General features: G+C 48.7%; 1 protein-coding gene across 1 annotated transcript in view; it reads right to left on the bottom strand.

The window, feature by feature from the left end:
* The window catches only part of ppfia2 (PTPRF interacting protein alpha 2), a gene marked incomplete at its 5' end in the record, with an annotated part of 139,539 nt that extends 114,027 nt beyond the window's left edge, over nucleotides 1–25,512 (bottom strand). Inside the window, one exon of the mRNA XM_084447924.1 lies at nucleotides 25,264–25,512. Coding sequence (XP_084304050.1) covers nucleotides 25,264–25,512 — 249 coding nt within the window. The remainder of the gene's footprint in view (nucleotides 1–25,263) is intronic.
* Nucleotides 25,513–26,756: the final 1,244 nt, after the last annotated feature.

A 26,756-nucleotide genomic window follows, 5' to 3' on the forward strand; every position in this document is an offset into this window, starting at 1 on the left:
GAGGCTCTGTGTGTGTGTGTGTGTGTGTGTGTGTGTGTGTGTGTGTGTGTGTGTGTGTGTGTGTGTGTGTGTGTGTGTGTGTGCATGTGCGTGTGTGTGTCTGCCCACCCAGAGACCAGGTCAGTCAGCACATGTCCCCCACTGCTAGTCCTTAATCAAACAGAGGTCACCCTAGGAGGAGTAATGGAATATGGTGTGTTTGTGTGTGTGTGTGTGTGTGTGTGTGTGTGTGTGTGTGTGACTGTGTGTGCAGTACCTTTGCATGTACATGAGGTGTGTTTGAGAGAGACTGACAGAGTGTGTGCCTGTGTGTTTGAGAGACTGACAGAGTGTGTACCTGTGTGTTTGAGAGACTGACAGAGTGTGTACCTGTGTGTTTGAGAGACTAACAGTGTGCCTGTGTGTTTGAGAGACTGACAGAGTGTGTACCTGTGTGTTTGAGAGACTGACAGAGTGTGTACCTGTGTGTTTGAGAGACTGACAGAGTGTGTACCTGTGTGTTTGAAAGACTAACAGTGTGCCTGTGTGTTTGAGAGACTGACAGAGTGTGTACCTGTGTGTTTGAGAGACTGACAGAGTGTGTACCTGTGTGTTTGAGAGACTGACAGAGTGTGTACCTGTGTTTTTGAAAGACTAACAGTGTGCCTGTGTGTTTGAGAGACTGACAGAGTGTGTACCTGTGTGTTTGAGAGACTGACAGAGTGTGTACCTGTGTGTTTGAGAGAGACTGACAGAGTGTGTACCTGTGTGTTTGAGAGACTGACAGAGTGTGTACCTGTGTGTTTGAAAGACTAACAGTGTGCCTGTGTGTTTGAGAGACTGACAGTGTGCCTGTGTGTTTGAGAGACTGACAGTGTGCCTGTGTGTTTGAGAGACTGACAGTGTGTGTACCTGTGTGTTTGAGACTGACAGAGTGTGTACCTGTGTGTTTGAGACTGACAGAGTGTGTACCTGTGTGTTTGAGACTGACAGAGTGTGTACCTGTGTGTTTGAGAGACTGACAGAGTGCCTCTGTGTGTCTGAGGAGACGCTGAAGACAGAGAGAGAGACAGATAGAGGAAGAGGATAAGGTAAAAAGCTGTGTCACGTCTGTTATGTAATCTTGCAGGACGTTCCTGGGCTATTTATCTCGCGCGCCTCGTATTTCGGGAAGGTAATGCGCTTTCTCATCCCAGAATTCAGCCGCCTTTCCGTGGGAGCCGTCTTTGGTTTTCGGCAGTGCGTCCCTCTGGGAAGGAGAGATAGAAGGACTACAGCTAAGCTCTCTCTCTCTCTCTCTCTCTCTCTCTCTCTCTCTCTCTCAGACTCTCTGTCTCTTCCTATTTCTGTCTCCATCCCCCCTCCACCCCTTCCATGCTTCTCTTTTTCTCGCTCATTCTGCGTCCAACCCCTCTCCATCCATCTCTCCCTTTACTGTTCTCTTTCTCTCCCTCTCATTATCTCATAGCCCTCTCTCTCTCTCTCTCTCTCTCCATTTCTTGGGGGAACAGCAGCCAAATTAGACTGTCTGATCAGCTAATGCAGTCACTCTATCCAGGTGCATCTCAGGACCGAGCCTGCCAAGACACCCCCCCCCACCCCAAAACCCTCCACACTGACATCATCTATGTGACTCACCAAAGACTCAGTAATGAACCCTCACTATAGCACGGTAGCCAGCGTCACTCCGCAGAGAGCCACCCGAGAGAGACCGCGGTCAGCACAGTGGACCAAATGAACTCATTATCCCTCGTCTGTGAGTGACTCATCGTTTTTTTCTCACTCCATCTCAGCAAAAGCCTGTAACGTCACGTCGAGGCCAGGGTCGAACACACACACAGGCGCGCACACACACACACACACCATGCTCAGGAATGGGTGGAGACCGAGACCGGGAGTGTCGGCAAAGAGGTGGAGAGGAACAATCGACGCATGGCAATCAAATGGTGAATAATAAAAAGGTCTATATACAGGGCGTACGAGAGAGAGAGCAGACTGATTGGAAGGTAATGCAGTTTAATAACTATGATTGTGATCGCAGTATGATCACCGGATCCGGACAGCGGCCGGCGAGACAAAAGTGGTTCCTGTGAGTGTGTCTCGGGGGGAGAGTGTGTGTGCGTGTGTGTGTGTGTGTGTGTGTGTGTGTGTGTGTGTGTGCAGTGTGGAGTTGATTCCCCCTGGTGAGTCAACAGATCCATTTTGCTGCTACACACTCCTAGCAGCCTTAGAAGGTCAAGGACACCCTCTCTCTCTCTCTTTCTCTCTGTCTGCCTCTCATCTTCTCTCTCTCTACCTCTCTCTGTTGTCTGCCCTCAATTACCCACAAGCCATCTGTCCCCTGCTCCTCTCTCTCTCTCACTCTGCCATCACTGTAAGTATCACACCTTCCGAGTGTGAGAGGGTTTTGGAGCTGGTGTCACCACAAGGACAGGCCTTACCTAGTGAGAGGGAGAGGACGTCCGAGACGCGGGGGGCTCACACGGTCACACGAGCGAATAGCAGCTCATCAGGAGACAGCCCAGCAGCTGTGGGCGGCGTGGAGAGAAATGTCCCCTCCGGACCACCATAGTTGGTATTCACACAACAGGGAGCGTGTGTGTGTGTGTGTATGCAGGGTTTGAAATTAACACCCGGCAAGCGCCAAATGCAGGTATATTTTTCATTTGGCGTGTATGCTTTGGAAGCCGTCCGACACTTTGGCAGGTGACGTTTTTTGCAACAAAATATCAGCATTGATGATTCAGTGCTTAACAAAATATCATTGTTTGGGGATCATAGCACGGACAACATTTTAGCAATAAATATCGCCATTGACGCAGCGCAAGTAAGATTAGCCTTGGTGGCTCATGCAGTGAGCGCACATGTGAATGAACGGTGCTTGAAAAGAGCACTCTCGGTGGATCTGATTGTTGTTGTGCATCGAACGAAACGAGCTGTACAATTATTTGGGGGCCTATCTCTAGCCTGCAAGGTAAAGCTACTAGACTACTAATTGGCTAACATTTCTGTTGTGTTAACAGGTGAACCAACATACGTAAACTATTCACAGCAAGCAAACTTGTTGTCCTCTAAAGCTATGCTACGTTAGCTGACTGGGACTGTCTTGTGACTAGCTAACATTAGCTAGCTAATGCAGCAAACCATATTGTGCCAGTCAGCCAAAACACGCGTCACATATATTTGACATTGCTGGCTAGAATAACCAGTGTTGTGAAATACGTTTTAACAACTGGTCAGTTGATACAGTATGTTGCACAGCAATCGAGCAGGACAATATCATTAGGGCTAGGTTAGGTAGCTAGCAAAGTCAGCTTGCCCAGCTGGTATGGTTATAGGCTCATTCCTATGGAATAGCTTAGTAGTTTGTTATTTAACAATGGGTTGGCTACTCACTGGATCAATATTTTCAGTGGGGGACAGGACTAAAACCCCACCTGTGCTGTGGAACTGTGGCACCAGGAATCTGCTCTGACCACTGTTTTATTCATTCACCACCATAACATGTTGCTATGCAGATTAAATGTACTGTATGTCTACGTGACACATAAAGGCTTTATATACATTTTATTTTTTGGCTGGTAAAAAAAAAAAGGTTTGGTGGGTAAAATTTTTCATCTACTGTACCAGACATTTGGCTGGTGAGCTAAAAAGTTAATTTCGACCTCTGTGTGTATGTATGTGTGTGAAAGACAGAGGAGTGAGTGTGCGATAGAGAGAGAGAGAGAGAGAGAGGAACAGAGACAGAGAGAGAGAGAGAGAGAGGGAAAAAGGAAGAGAGAGAGAATGGGTGGGAGTGCTCCCTATACTGTAGGTAGTAATAGCCTCAACATTCACTTTGAAGACGTCACAAGAAAGAAACCATCATGATTTTTGACTTTTTAAGTGTTTATCTATAGTACTTTAGAGGGTCTGAGTACTCCATGCAATATGGGCCCTTCAACTCTTTTAGAGAGAAATCCAAGAAGTAAGTCCTGCCCACAGAGTTGAGGTCCCTCGAATCAAAATCGAGCTGGGTCGCTTTTATTGTGAGGTTTCTCAAATTATCTTCCAATTGGATGCTGTCGCATTGGGTTGTGCTAAATGAAATGGATGGGGAGCCCTTTCCGTGTCTGTACCAGGGGCCCATCATTTCATAATCCATCAATATGCCTATAGGACAGGTGAATAGTACACGCAAGCCATGCACCTGATGCCAGCGTGTCCTTCAATGTTTCCCTCCAGCCATGGAGCAGTTTCACACAGTGATAACTGATTAGCCGGCAGGTCATTACACTGGAGCCCAAGGTGATATATGCGTTTGTATGGTTGCATCATCAACATACTCTAGAGGGACAGACGAGAACAACCCTCCCACCCCCCTTCAACCGCGCGCCTCCGTAAAATGATCTGCTACAACTACTGTTCATTTAGCCCCTCCCGCTGTCCCCTCACCCCAACGCCTTGGTTACCCCTCACAACGGCCCCTACCCATATGTCATCGCCATGGCAACCAACCCCCCCCCCCCCACACACACACAGTTCTCAGCCCCACCCACAATCCACGGCTATCTCTGCCACCTAGAAACCCCAGTGAGGTCACACTAACTGGAGGTCTCTGGGGAGGTGTGGGGCTGAAAGTGAGAGGGGAGAGAGAGTGAAGAGAGGAGAGGGGAGGGGGGGTGAAGAGAGGAGAGGAGGTGTGGAGAGAGGAGAGGTGGGGTGGAGAGAGGAGAGGGGAGGGGGTGGAGAGAGGAGAGGGGTGGAGGGGTGGAGAGAGGAGAGGAGAGGGGGGTGGAGAGAGGAGGAGAGGGGGGGTGGAGAGAGGAGAGAAGAGGGGGGTGGAGAGAGGAGAGGGGAGGGGGGTGGAGAGAGGAGAGGGGAGGTGGAGAGAGGAGATGAGATGGGGGGTGGAGAGAGGAGAGGTGAGGGAGTGGAGAGGAGAGGGGAGGTGGAGAGAGGGGATTGAAAAAAAAGTGAGTCGTACAGTAAAAATATAAGTTTCTGGCTCCTCAGCCTTGCAGCAACAACAGAATAATAATTTACAAGATGGTAATGATGATAATAAAAAAGAGCAGTGCTATACAATAGAACAGCACTCTACAATTCAATAACAGTGAAAGTATGGTGTGTGTAAAGTGGAGATGCGTGAAAAGTGAAAATGTGCATGGTTTGCATGGTAAGCCCAATTCCCATTGACAACTTGCCAACACCCACTAACATCTGGGTTTTGTCTTCAGTGGGAAAGGGTTCACTCGGCATTGAGTCCCATGTCTGCTGACTGCAATAGGTGTGGGTATTTATCAGCTCCAGCTCCGATCGGCAGCGATGTAAACACACTAGGGATGAAACGGTTACCAGTTTCACGGTAAACCACGGTGAAAACTCCCGACGATTAGTATTACCATTTCAAAATAAATTATCATTAAAACCGTGTTCGATTACCGTGCTTTGAATAACCATGGTAAAGAGGCTACCATAGACATACAGTCCGACGTCATTCCCAGTTTCAATTTCAGAGGAAATTATACGCTTATGCACCCACATCCAAAAATGCCAAATACCTCACTGCAGCCATTCCATAAAGGACATGATGCCCTTTCAACCATTGAGAGGCCTGGCTTTCCCTATGTTATTTGTGTTTTTTAAAATTAAAGTTGTTGAAACGATTCCAGACTGTCTATCAGTTATTTTCAGCATATTTGTAAAAAATACCGTGATAATACCGATACCCACAGGAATTTTGGTCACTAAAATCATGGTATGAAATTTTCATACCGTTACAGGTTTCATTTTTGCGCTCGGACAAGTTTAGGTTTCACTTTTGCGTTCTAACATAGACTACATCCATAAACTCTTAAAAAACACTCGGCCAATTTGTTTTTTCATTAAAATCTATTTTGTACCACGATAAACTAGAGGCAGATAGTAGCCTACCAAAATCTATCAAAAGCTAAAAATGGCTTTTGGGGTTTTTTGGCTGTTTTCTACCAAACAAGGGCTAGTTCAGAATAACAATCCACTGCTCGCTGGAACTCTCGCCCCACCGACGCGCTTGAGATGTCAAATGTGACGCACCAGATAATCAACAGGAAGGCACCATGATGGGAATGGTCTCAGTCGCCTATAAGTCGTTTTTTTCCCCGTGGTCCCGGCCTACGAAGCCCATTTATAGTCACTAATCTTGATGGGAAACAGGTATTGGTGTGTTTGTGCGTGCAGTCTAAGACACACAGTCTGAGTGTGTCTGCGTCACAGGCAGGTAGGCAGGCAGGCAGCAGGCCATTAGTGTCCGTTGTTCAAGAGCCTGGTGGCCTGATGGGGAAAGTGAGAGGGAGAGAGTTGGAGAGAGAAGAGGGGGGGGAGCTGAGAGTGAGATGGGGAGCTGAGATGTGTCTGTTTACGTGAGTGTCTGCTGTTCAGGACTGGAAGTTTTTTTTTTTTTTTGGGGGGGTGCAGGGGGGGGGGGGGGGGGTGGGAGGAGGGCTGACAATGCGTGAGGGGGGGAAAAAAAAACAACTGACATCACCGGTCCAAAAATAAAGTTGAAACACAAGTGTCATGCCCCACCTCGTGCCTAAACTGTTAATAGGCTCTCACTAACATTTAAAGAAATTGTGTGTGGAAGTGTCAGCGTTACGCTTCTTGAGTGAAGCTCGAGGCTCGGAACAGCAACAAGGGAGGGGGGGGGGGGGTGGAGCTGACAGGGAATGAGTCATAAAATGAGTCACAGCGGGCTCGTTCCCGCTCGCAGGCGCGCTGGTTCGTCGGCCAGGACGTACAGGTGGCGGCGAGTCCCCTCTGAGTGAACATGGAATCTAGTGGAGGCTCCAGGGTGACTCTAACGTACTGCGACGAAGGAGCACTTCTCCCGGTGCTGAGCGAACGGCGTGGAGGCGGATCATCTGGGAGAGGCTGTTTCTGAGACAGTCTGGGAGGACGTGCTCGGGGAACTAGGCCAGGGGAACAAGACCTTCTAGTTATAATAATGCACTGTCGAGCTCACTTACTCACTCAACCTTGACTCTCTCCCTTTCTCTCTCTCTCCACTTGACTCTCTCTCCCTTTCTCTCTCACACACACACACACATATGCACACAAGCTGGCACACACACATGCACACTCTCTTGCTCTCACACGTACACACACACAAACATACGCATAGACTAGCACGCATGCTCATCTCTCTCTCCCCCCCTCTCTCTCTCTCACACTCACGCACACACATATATAGACACATATACGTACAGACAAGCACACATGCTCATCTCTCCCTCTCTCTCTCTCCCTCTCTCTCTCTTTCTCCGTCCCACACAGTCCCTTGTGATCTCTCACTCTTCTCCTCCATCTACCTCTCCCTTCATACCCAGGCCCTAGGAGAGGCGTGGGATCACATGGTATGGAGCGCATGGGAGAGGTCAATGCTGGGTGAAAGACTCCACTCCCTCAACCTACAGCTCATTATCTATCTGTGTGTGTGTGTGTGTGTGTGTGTGTGTGTGTGTGTGTATGTGTGTGTGTGTGCGTGTAGAAGCACTTGCCTATCTTAAAGGAACCATATCAATCGGGCACTATGAGACTGTGTCCAGCGACAAGTTCATTAGTGTAGGTCAAAGTGTGTCTGTTGAGGTTAAATGCGGAGTGTCCGTTCCCGCCTGCCTATTTTCATGCTGTTTATCGCGCAAGCAGCAGTGTGACTGATGATGACAGAGAAATTAAGCTCTGTTCAAAACCACATTAGGTACAGTACATTCAGGTCCCACCATCACCCATCTCAGCTCAGATCAAAAGGAACCAGTCATTTTCACTGTCATCGTTGTCTGGGGGACCATTTTGGAGATCGCACAGACAGGATGTGACAAATAATACCATGTGAGGTATGACTAGAAACAGCATGAACTCAATATACTGGTGTTTCAGTAGATGTAAGTGTGTATGACTAAAACGATACCAACTAGAGGTTGGTAAATTCTGGCCGCAGCGTTTGACTACGTCATCCCAACGCCTCTCTCATACGGAGAGTCTCCCCCCGCCTCCGCGAAACCGAAATGCAGGCTCCGCTCATCTCCGCCCCCTCCTTCCTCCGCTGTCTGAGGCCTCGCAGCTGGGCCCTCCCCGAGTTCTCCTCTCTCCCCTCTCGGTATATCTCTCTCTCTCTCTCTCTCCCTCTTCCCCCCACTCCTCCTCTTCCTCTCTCCTCTGCCATCGCCATCTTCCCTGTCTTGTCCCATTCCTTCTCTCCTCCGCCACTATCCCCCTCCCTGGGGTTGGGGGGTGAGTGGCCGGCCGCGACCTATTTCCAGCAGAAAAGTGGAGCTGTCAGTCACACAGCTGTGCATGACATCGTCGTGCCGGCCGCCCAAACGAATGCCGCCCCGACCCCCCCGGCGGGCCCTGCCTCCTCTGCTCCTTCTCTGCCCAGAGTCCTCCGCACGGGAGGTTTATTTTGGGCTTTTTTTCTGACTTCCGTTTCCTCCGGCACGCTCTCTCCCCGGTAAACAAGGGGATGGAGGATGAGCGCCTCCGTTTTCCTCAAACTAAAAGTGTTGCATAATGCAGAACGGAGGGGAACGGATTTCGCAGCCCGCTAAGAGTGTGTGTGTGAGTGTTCCTGCACATGTGCGTGTGTGTAGTGTGTATCAGTGCGTGCATGCATGTGTGTGTTCCATGTGTGTGTGTGTGTGTGTGTGTGTGTGTGCAGGTGCGTGTGTGTGCAGATGTGTGAGAGCCCTGCTGCTAAGCAAAGATGATTCTCCTTTGCAGACACATTCAACGACTCCCATCTGCACAGGATGATGTCACCTGGATCCAATAGTCTGGCATAAACGGCGGCTGAATTATTAAGGGTGTCAACTCACCGAATGGCCAGTGATCTCATTTTTCTATTACCGGGCTTTGGCCCGGCTCTGACTACCGCACGGGAGGGAGGGAGGAGCTGGCGCCGACAGGCCCCTGGTTGAGTTCGCTAAGCGCCGCTCGAGCTACGTCGCCAACCCTTCAGCCACTCGGACCTGGCACTACACAGCACCTCAATCCGGCGCAAGGCTGGCGCCATACGTCAAAGCGCCGAGCTCCGTGATCAGCTGGTCGGGCGGTGACAGTTCGCCTCGACGCCTGCCGGAGGTGATCAGAGACCTCGTTGTCACATGAACGGGGAGAGGGGGGGCGGTTCTGAATTAGGTTGAAGAGGGGTCGTCGGGTCACCAAGCCGTACAGTGCCAGGGTGAGTTACGGCCTCGTCCGCGGCGGCGACCGTAAAGTCTGACCTCCGCCCGTCGTCTGCCGCGCATCACTCTTCCTTCACCGCCCTCGCCATCTCTCCGCACTCTCTCCTTTCTCTCTTTCCGTCATTCGCCTTCTCTCTCTCTCTGTGTCATTGGCCTTCTCTCTCTCTCTTGCAATCCTTCTTTCTAACCCCGCCCTCTCTCTCTCTCTCTCTCTCTCTCTCTCTATCTCCCCCTTCCCTCTCTTTCACCCTGTCGTTCTCCCTCTCCGTCTCTTTTTCACTGTCCCTCCACTGCAGCGATCAATCATGTCTCCGCCCCGCGAACCTAAAGAAAACCATCAATTAGCACTGTCACGTTGATGGCCAATTACAGCCAAGTATAATGGCGTAGGAATCGCGTGTCATAACAACACATCACGCTCAATGTCAAGACTGGAATACAATTAGTGGTCTCAGTCATGGCAGCCTGCTGCACACTAGGCACAGTAAACCGCTCGCTGTCAGACGCAATCAGCGCCGCAACACAGGTCCTAACTTGATTACTTGACGCTTGCAGCCGTTATACTGGCCTCGCGGCGCCAGACTTAAGAGATCTCTGCCTTCGGAAATCTGGAGATGTCTCCGTTGAAAATACCAAGCAGAGCCACTGCCGACATCTCCAATAGGGTGAAGGACCCACCTGACTGGAAATGATGTCCTCCAAGCAAACTGGAGTGGAGAATCAAAGCAAAACAAAACATTCATCGCCCCATTAGGAAGGAAAAGCCCTAAAGGCTTTGGATTTGTTCTGCAATGCAGGTTTTTTTTCAATCTCTCAAATTGTTTCCACACACTTTTAGCAACGAAACCTGGATGAATTTCTTCAGTCTCCGGTTGAGTGCACCGTTTAGAGACTGACTCATGAGTCTACCGTTATACCAAATGTCCGGGAGCCAACGTTTTTAAAACGATGGTTCCCGGCCGTCACGCCTGAGAAGCCATTGGGATTTAAAGTGAACCTGGCTCACACAGGAGACAGCAGCTACTGTATGTTGCCCTCCACTGATACATTGTCTTGTTGGTCTTGAGTTCCATCTCTTGATGAGCAGAAGGGGGCCACGACAGAAGACACATGTTAGGAGCCAATTAATTAATGTATTACAGTCTACCAACATGGGGAGGGTAGCAGTCACACACACATACACACACACACACACCAGAGAGTTGGAGTATAGAGTTCTCCCCGTCTTGTAAAAACATCCCCACAGGTCAGCAACAGAAGACTCTCTTTTTTTGATTAGGCTTAATCTCATTAGCAGTAAACACACACACACACACACACACACACACACATGCACACCCTGTCTCCAACATGGCTGCCTCGCACACCTGAACACGCGCCATGCTCTCTGATGACCTTTGAATGAGAATATATTGGAGTTGTGTGGAGGAGGGGAAAATCGATAAGCATCCCGCAGCTCAGAGCTCTGCTGAAGGTGAAAGTCTGCCAATTATGTCAAGCGAAGGAGCCGACAGTGTCTACCCTCTGTTTGATCACAGCCCGAGGACACACTTACCATGCCTTTAAATTCATTTAGAGTGACTAGAACTCCAGGATCTAGTCTCTCTGAATGAATTTAAAGACACGGTAAAATCTATAGGAACAAACTCTATCGATACTTGCAGTTGTTTTAATTGAAATAGGATCCCTGTACTGGCTTCCCTGCACTTTTACTATACTATGGCAATTTTGAGTTGCTCTATTGTTTTTAATGTGAGTGTGTATGAAACTGTACTGCTGCCGTTCTTGGCCAGGTCACTCTTGAAAAAGAGATTTTAATCTCAATGGGTCTAAACCTGGTTATATGAAGGTTAATGAAACCCGCACAGGGCCTCTTCAACATAGAAAACTACAGTACATGATGGCGTGAATAAGGAATTTCCGCTCCCTATTTATACCGTGGTCAGGGAAGGATCTTTGCGGTTGTGTTTGCGTGGTCAGATTCCTAGATACAGAACATCCTGCTCTATCTGGGCGACAGTGACATACACCTGGGGGGGGGGACATGGTGTGGAGAGAACTGATAGGCCATGTTTGTCGGAGACACGGGCTGATTCAAGGGGGGTTTGTCTCGTGACAGGAGAGACAATCTCTTGGAAATCACATCTTCCGTCAAAACGGATATAAATAAGACAGGATAAGATTCCCAAAATCAATTCATATTCTGAAGGAAAGGCATTTTCGTTCGAGTTAGATATCTCTATCTTTATAGGACAAAAGCAAATTAGTTACAGTAGGCCATCATATCACCCCATATACAATAGTACCCACTTTGCTTTAATGCATGAGTACTTAATAATACGTAATAAAAACATTATGACATCAAACACACTGGGTAATGGCTATGGAATAATGAAATCTGCCTTCCATGGTAATTCACACCCCAGGGGGTCCTCCGGTTCATATCACGTGACTCAACAAAGGAATGAGGAGGGAGGCGCCGACCGTTCTGATCCAGTATAGGCCTACATCAATATATGGAGCCCACACACACACAGTCTGACTTTCAAGGTTCAATATCACTCTCTCCCCTGAAGGCCGTCAATAATTTGCAGACAAAGAAAAAGCCTGAGACGGGTGATCTTCAAGTGACCCAGGAGAGCGAGGCCTGTTTTACAGGGAGCTGGCCATGCACTTGTACCTCCGTATCTGTGGCCGTCAATTTCAATTCATTCTCTATGGGGACCATCTGTGTTTTGTTTTTGCTCTTCCATTAACCTTCATTTAACCAGGTTTAGTCCCATTGAGATTAAAATCTCTTTTTCAAGAGTTTCATACACTACACACACAATAGATAAACTCAAAAGTGCCTTATATTAAAAGTACAGGGAAGCCATAATGCTAATTAAATTAAAACAATTACAAGTATCAACAGAGTCAATTTTCAGATTTCACCTTGCCTTTGAATTCACTTACTGTAGAGTGACTAGACCCTGGTGATTCAGTTCATTTTGCAGGCTATTCCATGCAGATGGTGCAGAAAACATGAAGGCCTTCTTTCCCAACTCAATCCGAAGTCTAGGACCAGTCATAAGCATAGTGTCCTGAGACCATAGCCCATAGTTGTCATGTTTTGTGCCTGTTGATGGACAACGTTGGTCAGATTCAGTTTCCATCCGATTTGCTGGATGAAAAAAGTTTGGAGGAGATGAACTTTTGCCGGAGTTTGCCTTAAAGTCTATTCTGAAGCTGACGGGTAGCCAATGCAGAGCCTCAATTCATGTTGTCTCCTTATGTAAGGCTGCATTTCTGAGTTGGTGCACTCTGAGGGCCAGGAGCCCTGCAGCAGCGCCTGATGTACTCTGGACAGGATGCGGTCCCGCTGGGTCCACTCTGGTATCTGCTTCACCTGTAGTGGTGTGCCATTCATGAGCATTACCACCTCTCCTTCACGTGGTGTGTCAATGGGCGCGTTGGCAGTGGGAGTCTGCTCAGTGCATCGGCGTTTCCATGTTTTGAGACTTCCTTATACTCCAAGGTGTACTCATAAGCTGCCAAAATCAATGCCCATCTTTGCATTCTGGCTGCCGCGAGGTGTGGGATGCCCTTAATCTCTTCCATGGGGCCCAGTAGCGGTTTGTGGTCTGTCGCGATGGTGCAGTGTTTCCCAAACAGATACTGGTAGAATTTCTTAAGGCCGAATATGACAGCCAGTGCCTCTTTCTCTAACTGAGAATAACCCTGTTCTGTTGACGACAGCGATCTTGACATGTATCCGATTGGTCAGTCAGTGCCATCTCAACTGCGGTGGGATAAAACCACTCCAATGCCATAAGGTGATGTGTCACCAGACAAGTAGAGTGGCTTTGTGTCATCAAAGTGCACTAACAACTGCTCTGACTGTAGGCACTTTTTTTTTTGTTGTGGTCATTTGCATCTATGAACCGGCATTCCGCAGTCGTGTGATTCTCGCCACATCTAAAACATCCTGCAACAGGTGGTTGTCGGTCCATAGCCCCGGGCTGTACTTTATGAACGGATCCCTCCACCTCTGTTTGCTGCAGTTCAGCTACTGTACATCTTTAGCCGCGGTTTCCATTGATGTTGCTAACTCAACTGCCCTCGCCAGTGTCAGTTTATCAACGTCTTCTGCTAGCAACCGCCTTTGCATGCGGACGTCATTTATACCACAAGCCATCCGATCCCTGATCATGTCTTCCAGTGCTGTCCCAAACCCACAGTGCTCAGTGATCCTCCTTAGCTCAGCTAAAAATGATGCAATCAACTGTCCTTCCTCTGTTTCACTTTTGAATGAAATTTTAAACATTCCACAATGGCACTGGGCGTGTGTAAGTAGTCACTCAAAACCTTCAGTAGCTCAGTCAAAGATAAGTCTCCCGGCTTACCTGGCTGACACAAATCCCATAGCAGGGCATAGACTTTCTTTCCACATGCACTCAGGAAGATGGCTCGCTTTTGTTCGTCCTCCGTAATTTCATTAGCTATGAAGTAGCTAGTCCAGAAGTTCTACATACTGTTGTCAATCATCCAACTCCGAGTCAAACTTGTTGATTTTTCAGTGTCGCCATTAGACTTGTTTATCCTCATCGCCAATGTAGTAAAGTCAATTATGATCCACTCTCCAGGATTGCAGTTAATAAACTTTATTGTATGGATTAACTTCAGACTCCATTACTACGCAGTCCTGCTCCACTACTCTACTGTACGTGACTCTCGGTCCCCACCTACAGTAAGTCCCCCATAGTTGTCACCTGACTGTCTGACCAAATCTAACATTCTCATCACAACATTACAAAACTATTAATGTTCTATCCTAGTGTGGCTGGGGATCACATGTCAATATAAAAGCAGTAGCAGGCACACACTGAAAAAATTTTCATGTTCAGTTAGGCATAGTGAAGAAACTCTAATATTACTGTTGTTAACACATCACACTAACAAGGACATGATTCTGGTTCCTAAATCATAATTACACAGACGCGCTACAGTGTGTCACTGGACGATGGATATTCACAGGACATGTGTTTGCCACTCTCTGTCAAACAGCCAAAGAAGCCATGAGAAAACGAAGGCGTAAAACTAAGCATAAGTAAATTGGCAGTGATTAGGGCTACATCTGTTCCACCATCTGAAATCTCTTTCCGCACACATAGAGCTAATCCCTGGTAACCCTCTACAACAATCTTGGGACATTTTGTTGAGCAAGACAAAATCCCCAAATCTCTATTAAAATTACATTACATTTCCATTACATTTTTTAATCCTTATATCTGGTTAGGCTACCACAGGATCCACCCCCCCTCCCACACACACACACAGCCAACCATCACTTGGACCGGGCGACAGAGCCCCTGGTGCTCGTCTCTCAGACCCAGAGCTGGGGGCACGGTGCCATCTGATCACCGTCTGCCCTCTGGAGTACCTGCACCAGGGCTCCTTGTCCGGGCGCAGCTGGAGATGGTCAGAGGAAAGGGGGGGGGGGGGGGGGGGGGGGTGCGCCAGAGACAAGCGCACTCGCCTCCAGGTACAGAGCAGGCAGCTGCGGCGTCGGCGGGGGGGGCGGCCCTGTCTTTGAAGGCGGCGGGGGCTGTAATTATGGCGAGGCGAGGGGGGCGCACAATGCCATCAGTATAACCAGGCCAGCACTTGGCGCTAACCGGCAGCTCGGAGCACGGCTCTGTGGCTGATTAGAATGTCTCCATACCGTACATTGTACAGCTGATGGACTACAGGCAGAGATGATGAAGATCAAAAAGGTCAAGACGTCTAGATAAGCCTGCATACAGAGGTTGACCGACTAGACTCGTAGGGGGAAAAAGTGTGTTGAACGGCCAAGATTACAAACAGAGTCAGGAGCCGCCATGGCTCTGATGCTAATTTGCGTCTCTTAAACAGCTTCACGGGAGCCTGCGCCACATCCCACCAGGTCACCTGATTCCGTGACATTAGGAGCGTGGCATTATGGGGTACTGTGCCCTGATGTGCACCGTCTGGGGCCGATGTGCACTTCAGAGCATGCTATGACATCTGAGTCACATCAATGGGAGTATGGCGGACCCCTGGGGGGTTGTGATAGGGACCTATCAGTAAGAGGTACAAAGGAGAACCCTAGGAGGAAGCCCCCCCCTCGAATCCTCAAAGATCCTGAAAACACCAGGATATTATTCCACAGTCAGTGACAAACAAGGAGATTGAGATCCTTTTCTCGTTAGAGGGCAGAGAGAAGAATTAAGAGTAAACACATTTCCAGACCCTTATCTCTTCCATGATTCTACTGATATTAGTATATTAATATTACATACTAGTATCAGTAAAAGAGATAGGTGGCTGGGAATGGCTTTACTCTTTTACAGTAGTGATATAATGTACTTTATATAGGGCATCTGTCTGTGCTATAAAAAGCCATGCTGGGGGGGTTAAAGCTCATTTGAGTGGAAGGCTATGTGGCCTTGGAGTTCAGTGGGGGGAGGTAGGGGACATCTGCTCGTGTGACGTCTTTCACTCCCTAACAGACTCCGATTTGCAGTTCACGAAGACGGGGTTTGGACAGTGAAGGGTGCTAATGCATGCGAACATGACACACGGCTGAAACAACGCTTCGGAGCGCACCGCCCACACCGTGGCGTTACTGGAGAGTTCTGGCACTGATCCGAATATCCGGGATCATAGGGAGCCAGCTTTACAGACATGCAGTAGGGTCGACGCTAATGGCGGGCTGCGGAAGCTGCTAGATGCCGGGAAACCCCTGCAGCGAGGAGCTCTCCATAGTCCTTGAGAAAGCAGCATCTTATCCAGAGTGCCTGTGACATCACAGTCTATTTCAGGCACTCAAGTGGAGCATTCGGAAGCTAAAAGGTATCCAATAATGGTCGACCAGCTGCCTGTTCAAAAATGCCAGCCCTTACGTATTCCTCTAATTCACAGAAGTCTGATCTGCCAAGAAGAAGGGCCCCACCTGACTTGAAAACCCAGGTTTGCTCATTATGGCCACTTGGTCAGTGGTTTGTTAATCAGTGTGATGATAGAAAAACTCTTCATTTTGAGATTCAGCTCAAAGTTTCCAACTATTTGTAGTTGGTAACACAGGAATATTCACTGCATCCATAATATCCGCCTCAACACAAATTATTGTAATTAGCCCCCGTATTCAAAAAGAAAGTGTTTACCCTGACATCAGAGGTTTCATTTTCATCAACGGGAGAGGAAGAATATAGATAGAACATAACTGGTGGTAGTCAGGTAAAGGATTTCATTTCGAGGTTCATGCTGGGTAACTCTTAACAATTGGTCATAACCTAATTTCACTCCATTCACTTAAAGGCGAAGGCTCTTTTTCGACAACCTGGACCTTATTTACGGCATATTATAAGATGTTTGACTCACGAGATAACTTTGGTGTAATTTGGAGGCCTGTAGAAGAAATTTAAAATCCAGCGTGAGCCAAGTATATCCATGTAATGGCGGCGTTACATGGATATACTTGGCTCGCGCTGGATTTTAAATTTCTTCTACAGGCCTCCGAATTACACCAAAGTTATCTCGTGAGTCAAACGTCTTATAATATGCCGTAAATAAGGTCCAGGTTGTCGAAAAAGAGCCTTCTCCTTTAAGTGGCTCTCCAGGGAACCGGCCCCTGTAACCTGTGTGTGTGTGTGTGTGTGTGTGTGTGTGTGTGTGTGTGTGTGTGTGTGTGTGTGTGTGTGTGTGTGTGTGTGTGTGTGGGTGTGTGCGTGCGTGCGTGTGTGTGCGTGCTGGGCCAATACCCAAACAGTCCCGGCGCGCACACACACAGACAAACACACACACATTTGCACACACACACACACAGACACACACACACACACACACACACACACACAGAAGGCTGTGAGCTGACATTGAGGGGTTGTGAGTGGTGGAGAGGCTCAGCTGTGAGGTTACATCAGCTCACTACTGTACAATAACAATCAATGAACTATATGAATATCCCCATTGTAAAACTAACTACAGTAACTCCATGAGTCATGATACAATTCAAACACAGCATTGTATCCACTGTGGGCACAACCAAACATACATTTTGTAAAACCAAATATATGAGGTATCAACAGCTGACCTGTATGTGAAGACCCCAGGCCATCTTGGGAAACAGCTGCTAGTTGTAAAAATGTCTGAGTAATGAAATGATAAAGATATATTTGAATTTCTCTATTACAATATGCAAGGTGGAACATAGTTATGAAGATCCCCAAAGCTTTGGTTCCAACCCGTTTTCCGCACAGTACCCACAATGCCCTGGAGGGAACATCGCCCATCCTCCAAAGTGGAGACTTGGCTGATGACCAGGACATGGTTCTCTCCATAGTCCAGCGCTAACCTGCCACCCGGAGGGTCCATATGGACACCATGGCTGCTCCTGTACATACAGTATATGACCTGCTGTATATATATACGACCTGCTGTACATATATACAACCTCCTGTGCATATATACAGTACGACCTCCAGGCTGACGTACTGTAGAAGACTAGGGAGATACTCTCCCAAAAAAGAATACCAGAATACAAGAGTGAGCACCTCAAATGAAGTCTGTCTTGTGTGACATCATGTCTTGCTGCAACACATTGTCTACATAAACTGTTTACATAAAATGTTCTCCTCTTTTCTGAAATTGTGAAAAGATCCGGAGGTCAATGCAAGTATCGCGGTACAATCTGCACCGATATGACCAATTTTACTTCAGAAAGACCGGGCCCAGAGACTCCTCAACCGACAAGAGCACACAGGACCAGGCGGCTCGTACTGTACTGTACCTGGAGAAACTCACCGAGCGCTACACACCTCACACCTCGTCCACGTCAATTATCAAGGCCTGATTAGAATACTGTACGTCTGTAAACATTTCAAGGCTAATGAAATGAGTGAGAGAAACGATGACCAGAACAGACTCTGGCTCGGGCTTAGCTCTCCATCTAATCCAGGCTACCTGCTCGTGATCTCAACCCGGGAATCGCCAGCGCCGTCCACCTCAATAGCGCAGGCCATTGCGCATTGCATTGTGGCAAAGCCCGAACCAGCGCTTACGTTGACCCCGGGTGGCCTTCGCGCTGAGGCCGACCAGAGGGTAGACCGAGCCCGCATCAATGATTCATCCGGACGGGGGTTAGGGGGGGGTGGGCACATCCGCCTAATAAGATCCTAACCTTTCAAGGGTATTGATCATGAAGCCCTGACAGAGCCATTAAGGACGCTCGATGGGCACGGGCATCTGCCAAAAGGCCGCCCCCGCTCCCTCCAATCCGGGGGGAAGATTAAAGCGAGACGGGAGGACAGGACGGGAACGACAACAGAGCGGAGAGGGGGTAAATTGAGCATGAAGAAAGGAGAGAGAGAGAAATGGGGGAGAGAAAAGGGGGGGGGTGGGGGGCTCTGGTTTGTAAGTCGCCGCCTGCGGGGGACTGGAAAATCACGGATTTAACCGGGGATTGAGATCCGCGGCACGAGCAGAGGCGCCAAGGTCAAACCAGGAAGAGCATTCAGAAGAGTAACAGAGTGCGCGAACGCCCACGGGGACAGCGGCGCCTCCTTCTTCAAGGTTGACCGGGCGGGCACAGCCGAAGCTCACACGACCCGGCGACCGCTTATTTGTCGAAACTCATTCGTTCTCAAGAGCGGAGGGACCCTCGTGTGAAACGGTTGGGGGGGGGGGGCAAGCGAGGTGTTCGGGTTGCCGGTGCCCGAGGGGAGAGGGGTTGAAGGGAAATAGGCCTCTGTCATCGGCAAGTATAGCTCTGGCCTAGCCCCTCCCCCTCTATCCGACCTAGCCCTTCCTCCGCCAGTCTCTGAGGAGTCTTCTTCTTCCCCTTCTGCGTAGGTCTGGCCGGCGGGGGAGGCCGGGGACAGGGGCGCACAAACAATAACACTTATCATCGCGGCCTATCATCATGCGCTCCGCTCTGTTCCAGCGGAGGAGACCAGCTGACTGCCTCTCCGGCTGCAGATGCCCGGAGGAGCCTGAACACACAACATGAACACAGGGGAGCAGAGAGAGAGAGAGAGGGAGAGAGAGAGAGAGAGAGAGAAAGAGAGAGAACAAGAGAGAAAGAGAGAGAGGGAGAGAGACGAGACAGAAAGAGAGAATGAGACAGACACAGAAAGAGAGACAGACAGAGCGAGAGAGAGACAGACAGAGCAAGAGAGAGACAGAAAGAGAGAGACAGGAAGAGAGAGACAGAGACAGAAAGAGAGAGGGAGGGGGCATCTCAAACCCCCCTCCCGACTGCTTGGCCCTGTGGCTGAAAAGCCTCGATGAAGGGCTCCACCATGTATGACTCATGGACAGTGGGGGGCGGGGACGGTTGAACAGGGAGTTCATTGACCATGTGTGGTCGGTTCATAATAACACCATTGCTAATGAGCATCAACGCCGTTCGCTCTTTAATAAATAAAATACATAAATAAATAAAATGTATTATTATTATTATTCATATTAATAGTAATATTATGAATAATAATATTAATGTTAATATTATTAGAACTCTCGTACAAGCGCTGCCGACGCCTATCTAAATAATGATCCCAATGATCGATCTCCAGAACCCGTAGTGCAGAAGCTGTTCTCTCCGCCATGCCGGACCGATCAATGGCCTGTCCCTGCACGGAACAGTAATCTAGCGCTATCTTAGCCTTCATTACAGCAGCGGTGTGTGAGTGGTCAATAGTCTGCCACCTCATTACGGTGGGGCGAGGGAGCCGAAAGCGCACGGGGGGGGGGTGGGGGGGGTCGTCGAGAGGGAACGATGAGGGGTGGGGGGGAGGGGTCTCCTGTACAGGCTCCAAGCTTCTAGCCTGGTGGTAGAGAGAGAGACCGGGGATTTGCGGTGGTTCGCGGCGCCGGCGTGTGTGACAGGCGCCGGCTGTTTCCGGCTGACACTGGCAGCCTTGCGGAGGCTGTGTTTGGAAACCATGGAGAGAGAGAGAGAGAGAGAGAGAGAGAGAAAGAAAGGGCCTTGTGGCCCCCAGGGCTCCCTGACCACAGAAGTCGGCTGAGCTGCTGTGTCAGGAGGAGGAGGAGAAGCGGAGAGGAGTCACGTTGGCAGAACTCTGTGGGGCCAAGGGCATCTCTCTCTCTCTCTCTCTTTCTCCCCCCCCCCCCCCACACCTCCCTTCCTTCGCTCCTCCCTTCCCCTGCTCCGGGACTCCACCCTCTGGAGTCCGCAATGGAGAGCTGTGCCGTGCGCCCACATCCCGCGCCGAGGCTCCAGACGACGGCCATTTTAATTTTATTTGAAAGGATGGCCCCTTGAGATCAGATGTAGCTCCGACACTCAGACTGAATTGCATTTTGTCTCACTTCATTATTCAGATTCGGGGGCCGGAGCCGGGCTACTTGAGATGCGCGGTGTCTGGTTTCAGAGGCCGTCCGCGGTCAGGCGGGGGGGGGCGGAGAGCACGGAGTCTGCCTGGTCTGTGGGCGGCCGGTGGCTGTCATTTGGACGCCTGTCGCACCAGACCCCGGGGCGAGCCCCACGCACCAGAGCGGTCATGTTTGAGGGCCCGCAAACTGACTGGGGTCCCAGTAGAGTGTGTGTGTGTGCGTGTGTTTCTGTGTGCGGCGTGTGTGCATGTGTGTGCGTGTGTGTGTGTGTGTGTGTGTGTGCATGTGTGTCGCCGTGCCGAGTGGTCATGTTGCTGCAGACACGACAGCTAATGGCTGCCCACCACAACCACACCATTCTCTGTGTTTCACAGACCAAAACAGACATTAAAACTGAGACAGAGACAGATGGAGAGAGAGAGAGATCAAGAGAGAGAAGAGAGATGGAGAGAGAGTTTGGGTGAGAGAGAGATGGAGAGACAGATTGAGTGAGAGAGAGATGGAGAGAGAGAGGGAGACGGAAAGAGAAAGAAGGAGAGAGATAGATGGAGAGAGAGAGAGAGGGAGAGAAAGAGAGATGGAGAGATTGTCAGACCAGACAATTGTCAGATTGTCAGACCATACCTTGGTCTGACAATCAGTGTTTCGGGACATTTTGGCAAGGCTATGAACGCACTGGCAGATAAAGCTCATAGAGTTTACTATAGTATAAGGAAGCTCTTACCCAAATGAAACCCCCAATAACAATTTGGAACTCCACAGAAGTCCACAGAATCTGCCCAAACCTCTGGGGCAGAGCAGAGCTCGGCCAATTCCTTCTCTAAATTAAAATAAAAAAGAGAGCGATCACATTCAAGAACCATTTGGTGGACTCTGACTGATTCATACCAACACAGAGCATAGCTAGAACAAGTTATTCTTCACCCAGCGAAAAAACACTTGATACTGTATGACTAATGAGAAAATCAAATTCACATCACAAGAGGATGCAAAGACTCTTCTCAAATTACTCATAAACCAAATACTGTAGACAAAAATAAACTAAGATGTAATCAAATAAGCTGGAATGCTACAGATTACTTGATAGAAATGTTCAATTGGCTCCATATTTAATCAAATTTTCTTTTTTTTTTAAACAATAAATACAAAGACAAACTTTAACTAGATACAGACTCAGTGACCATAAACGTTGAGCTATTGAAACTGGTGCCATGAAAAGAAATGGTTAGAAAGAAAAAAAAGACTTTGAATCCAATGTGGAACAGGAGAAACTGAGACCATTTTAACATTTTCTCATAAATTGTCCAAAATATAAATAAATTAAGAGACAAATTCTTCCCCAGATTCCACCAAATACCACGTCTTCACCCTTCCAGGTGACCTACTAGCCAAAACTCTTCTTGGAAGAGTGTTGCTCCACAACTGGCAAGGGAATTTGTAACTGCATGTCACAAAGCTAGATCTGTTTCAATGTAAGACACTGATTTTCTCTACATAATGTTTATTATGCACCTTATGTATTAATATTATTATGTTTATGAGTATGATTATGAGTATGATGCTGATTGTTGTTGTAATTATTATTATTATTATTATTTATTAAATATCCCTTTTCTTTGTTTTTTTCTTTTACTCCTTTATATATGTAAGTTATATACATGATATACATTATTTATTGGTTATTTCATTATTTATATTTCTTTCTACTTTGGAAACATGTTTTATTATGAAGCGTCATGCCAATAAAGCTTCTTGACTTGACTTGACTTGAGAGAGAGAGAGAGAGATGGAGAGAGAGATGGAGAGAGAGAGAGAGAGAGAAAGAGAGAGATGGAGAGAGATGGAGAGAGATGGAGAGAGAGAGGAAGCACTGGTGAGAGGTAGTGGGGCCATTGTTGCCTCCTGTACATGGTGGGCGGTGCTGTGACCTGGAGGAGAAGGACAGGGAGAACGTCACTCCCATCAACCCCCATGTGTTGTGACGAGGAGCGCAGTGACACTGACAGAGAGGGGGAGGTAGAGCGGGGGAGAGAGAGAGGGGGAGAGAGAGAGAGAGAGAGAGAGAGAGAGGGAGAGAGAGAGAGAGAGAAAGAGAGGAACAGAGAGAGAGAGACAGAGAGAGTAAGTGCATGGCAGGGTGGGACAGATGGAGAGTTTTGTGATGGGGCCCTGAAATGATCCTGTCTCAGTTACAGACTCCCTCTCTCTCTCTCTCTCTCTCTCTCTCTCTTTCTCTCTCTCCCTCTCTCTCTCTCTCTCCCTCTCTCTCTCTCCCTCCCTCTTTCTCTCTCTCTCTCTCTCTATCTCTCATCTCAGCAGAGATATCAGAAAAGACAGCTAATCGCCACAATGAGGCCACTTCCGTTTTTAAAGAAACTCATCTCCCCTTTTCTTGACACACGCACACGCACACACACGCACACACCCCCCCCCCCCTCCTCCCCCTAGCTGTCTCTTGGCCTCCTTAAGATCTACACAATGTGATTATGTTGAGCAGTTGTCCTGAGCTTCTCCTGCTGCGACGAGAAAAACAGTTAGAAAACTCCATGATGTCGCCTGGCAAACAACACGCAAACAATGAGCAACGCAACTGTGAAACGACGCAGCCCTCACGATGTCACGATTACTAGAAAACCTGTGAGCAGGCTGGTCAGTCACTGGAGGACAACGGCGTTTGTTATTCGCTTGTCCGTCGGCGAGCAGACGCGGTACACACACACACACACGCACACACACACACACACTCACACACACACACACACACACACACACACACACACAACCTTATCACCGGGGACATAAAATGGCGGGACAGGAAACGCCTTTCCCCCTTGGTTCAACGTCTCCTCGCAATTATCCACGTCCTCCAAACCGCTTCATAAACCATTAGTGTGATGTTGCTATCATACAGGATAATAAAAATGCCATCGGATTAATTAATGGAATCGTGTGTGTGTGTGTGTGTGTGTGTGTGTGTGTGTGTGTGTGTGTGTGTGTGTGTGTGTGAAGGACCGGGGGTGAACGTCGCCAGGAGGATCCAGATTGCCTCATGACATCTCCTTTAAACGGCTGCGCAGAGAGGCTGCAGGAACAGTATGTCAACCCTCTGTCATTAAGACAAGACGACCGATACATCATCATGTCTGCCGCCGTTTCACTGGCCGCGGACGGGGGGGAGGGGGGCACGTCTTTAGGAAAACGTCTGATAATGGCAACGGCGGTGTTTCATTTGTCCGTCGGACGGTTCGCTCCAGGAACTCCCCTGAGAGGAGAGAGAGATGGGCTCTACCAGGCCCAGATACAAGAGCAAACGTCCCCGAAATTGCAGACTGAATTGGGGTGGAATACGCAGCGTTCTTATCACATAATAGGGCCGAGCGAGTAGCAGGCACACAGACAACAGAGTGACGGGGCATTTGTGAGCGAGACCGCAGACAATAGCAGTAGTTGTAGTAATGTGCTCAGCGCGGCTTAGTATAGCTTAGTCCTTGCACAATGCTGTGCGTTTTGTGGTGTGTGTGTGTGTGTGTGTGGGTGTGTGGGTGTGTGTGTGTGTGTGGGTGTGGGTTTCCCCCTGCCTCTCTAGTGGTCTGTTCTCCAGTATGTTCCTGTCATAGCTGAAGAGAGAGAGGTCCCCTCAGGCAAAGTATGAGCATGAGAACATAGGCTACTCTTCAAACCAACACACGTACATGAATAAATAACACTTAAACCGATGGAGCATGCAACAGAGCAGATCCATACAAGCACAATGGGCATGCATACAGTACAGTCAGACACTACAACTACTGTACCTGGTGACCCCCAGGGGTGTAGAGGTGAGTAAAGAAGTGGGTATACTCTGACTAAAGAAGTGTGTAATGTATAGTGTACCACAAATGTTACAGCTTTTACATTAGTCGTGTTTAAAGGAGTGGGTAGAGTATATTGTGGGTCCATGGATAAAGAGGTGGGTATACTCTGTATACGTCCGTACCCCACTAGGTGACCCACACAAGCTAAACCTTTCCGCACAAACAAGTTCCAGTCCCAAAATATCCCAAAGGTCACGACACATCACGGAAATACATTTTTGCTCGGATTATGCGCTCTCAGGAGGGGAAACGTCACTCTCAAATCTCTCTCCACCTACTTTCAAGTACCGGGAGGCATGATCAGACCGAAGCTAATTCAGATGAGTGTATCGCTTGCATAGTCTGTAAAACTCGCGTGTGAACAAAGTGCTCTTTAGTACCGAGCCAACCGCAAGGGTCGCCCAAAAAAGAGCACGGCAGAGAACTTGTGACTACAATCACTGGCACATTTCGGAGAAAGAGAGAGAGAGAGAGACAGAGAATCTCTCAGGATTTATTACAAGCCTTTATTTTGCCTACAACGCTGTGAAGAGATCACTTTACAAGCGACAATTGTCTGCAATTTTATCTCCTTGCATCATGCCATATTGCTAAGTGTGCTGTATGTCCCCGGCCATCACGGGACCAGCGTGGTTGAATGCACACAGACATAAATACGCTGTAGATACTGAACAACCACTCGGAGCGCATACAATATGCAGTAGAGTCAACGGAGATATGAAGACAGTATATCCAGGCCTGCACTTTTAACAGGGGACTCTCCGTCACTAGCACGCTCCACATACGACCTCTGGCATGTCCGAGGGGAGGGGGGGGTGGGAGGGGGGGGTGGGGGGTGGGGGGGGGTTGCGTGGGCGCGGCGGGCGTACCTGCGGCAGGGCGGAGCTGAGCTGCCTCTGGAGCGCGTCGCGGTCGTAGACGACGTCCTGCAGGTGCTGCTGGGCCAGGCCCAGGCTCTCCTGCGTCTCCCGCAGCGTGTCCAGCAGGCGGTCGCGCTCGTCCAGCATGTTGACCATCAGCTGCTCGAAGTGCGAGTCGGGGTCGGCGGCGCCGCTCTGGCTGCCGCGCTGGCTCAGCGCCGTGTCCTCGCTGATGGTGGGCATCACCTCGCACATCATCACGCCCTGAGGAAAGGGGGGTCAAAGGCGATGTTGTTGTCGTTGGTTATCTCTGCTTTCGGGTTAAAACCACCATTTTGGTGCTTTTTTGGGAGGGGGTACATAATTTGAAAGCTGGGACTACCCTTTACAATCTCTGAACACCTCCCAGCCCTGGGACCAATGAAATGTTCTCTAAACAGCTCATGTTACTTTATTACTCGTTTTGACCTGAAAGCAGCATTACGCTTATACACATAACCTTCAAATGATGTAATAAAGTGTGCATTAATGATTATTATGCACTGTACAAATCCAGGATGCTAAAATACCTCATACTGTATTATTAAATGACAGTGTTTTTTTGACAGCTTTTATTTGTCCTGCATAATGAATAGTTGAGTCAATAAGAAGATGCTTTATATTCCACATCAGCTTTGACTGCTTTTTCCCTATGTGGATACACAATCTTCTCCTCCAGGTTCTGACCTCCATCCTGCTGTAGGTTTCCTTCACAGCTGTCTGAGCCCCTGTCAGACGAGGAGGAAGCACGAAGCCTGTGTTTGCACAGTGCTGATTGGAGTCGTGTTCTCTTAGACCAGAGGTCAGGAACCTTCGTGACAGCGAGGTTATTTTTTTTACATATTTGAGAAAAAAGTGTGTGCCTCCGGACTCATAAGAGATGAAAACGATGTTTCTGAAAGATGAAAAACACTGGGGGGCAAACGTAGTCCCTGAATATTGCTCTTCTTATTGTGGAAGAATTTCTCACAGCAGATAAAGCCTATCGGCAGCCCAGCTGCATTACTGATGACTGCTAGACTGTTAGAGTCAGTCGCTCCATTCTGCTTTTGAATTTTCTTTGCTTTCTCTTTCTTGTGGCCATTTTATTTATTTTCTCTTATTTTTCTAACGTTCACCCAAATGTTGCGCTTGTTGGATTCTAGTTGGGAGAAAAGCTCTGCTGAACTACTGACAGCATAACTCAACTAACTCTTTTTTTTTAAAGTTCCAGGAGCCGTCCATATGGTGCTAGTGTCAGACAGGCTGATATTTGGCTGCATTCCAGGCTAAAAATGGTATAATCAAATTCAGAATTTGTGTGGGAGCCAACAACGAGCAGTCAAGCAGCGGAATGTGGCCCGTTGCCCTGTCTCAGACCCAGAGCTCTGAACCCAGACTCAGACCCAGAGCTCTGAACCCAGACTCAGACCCAGAGCTCTGAACCCAGACTCAGACCCAGAGCTCTGAACCCAGACTCAGAC

Source organism: Borostomias antarcticus (assembly GCF_949987555.1).
Source record: "Borostomias antarcticus genome assembly, chromosome: 13".
Classification (NCBI taxonomy): Eukaryota; Metazoa; Chordata; class Actinopteri; order Stomiiformes; family Stomiidae; genus Borostomias; species Borostomias antarcticus.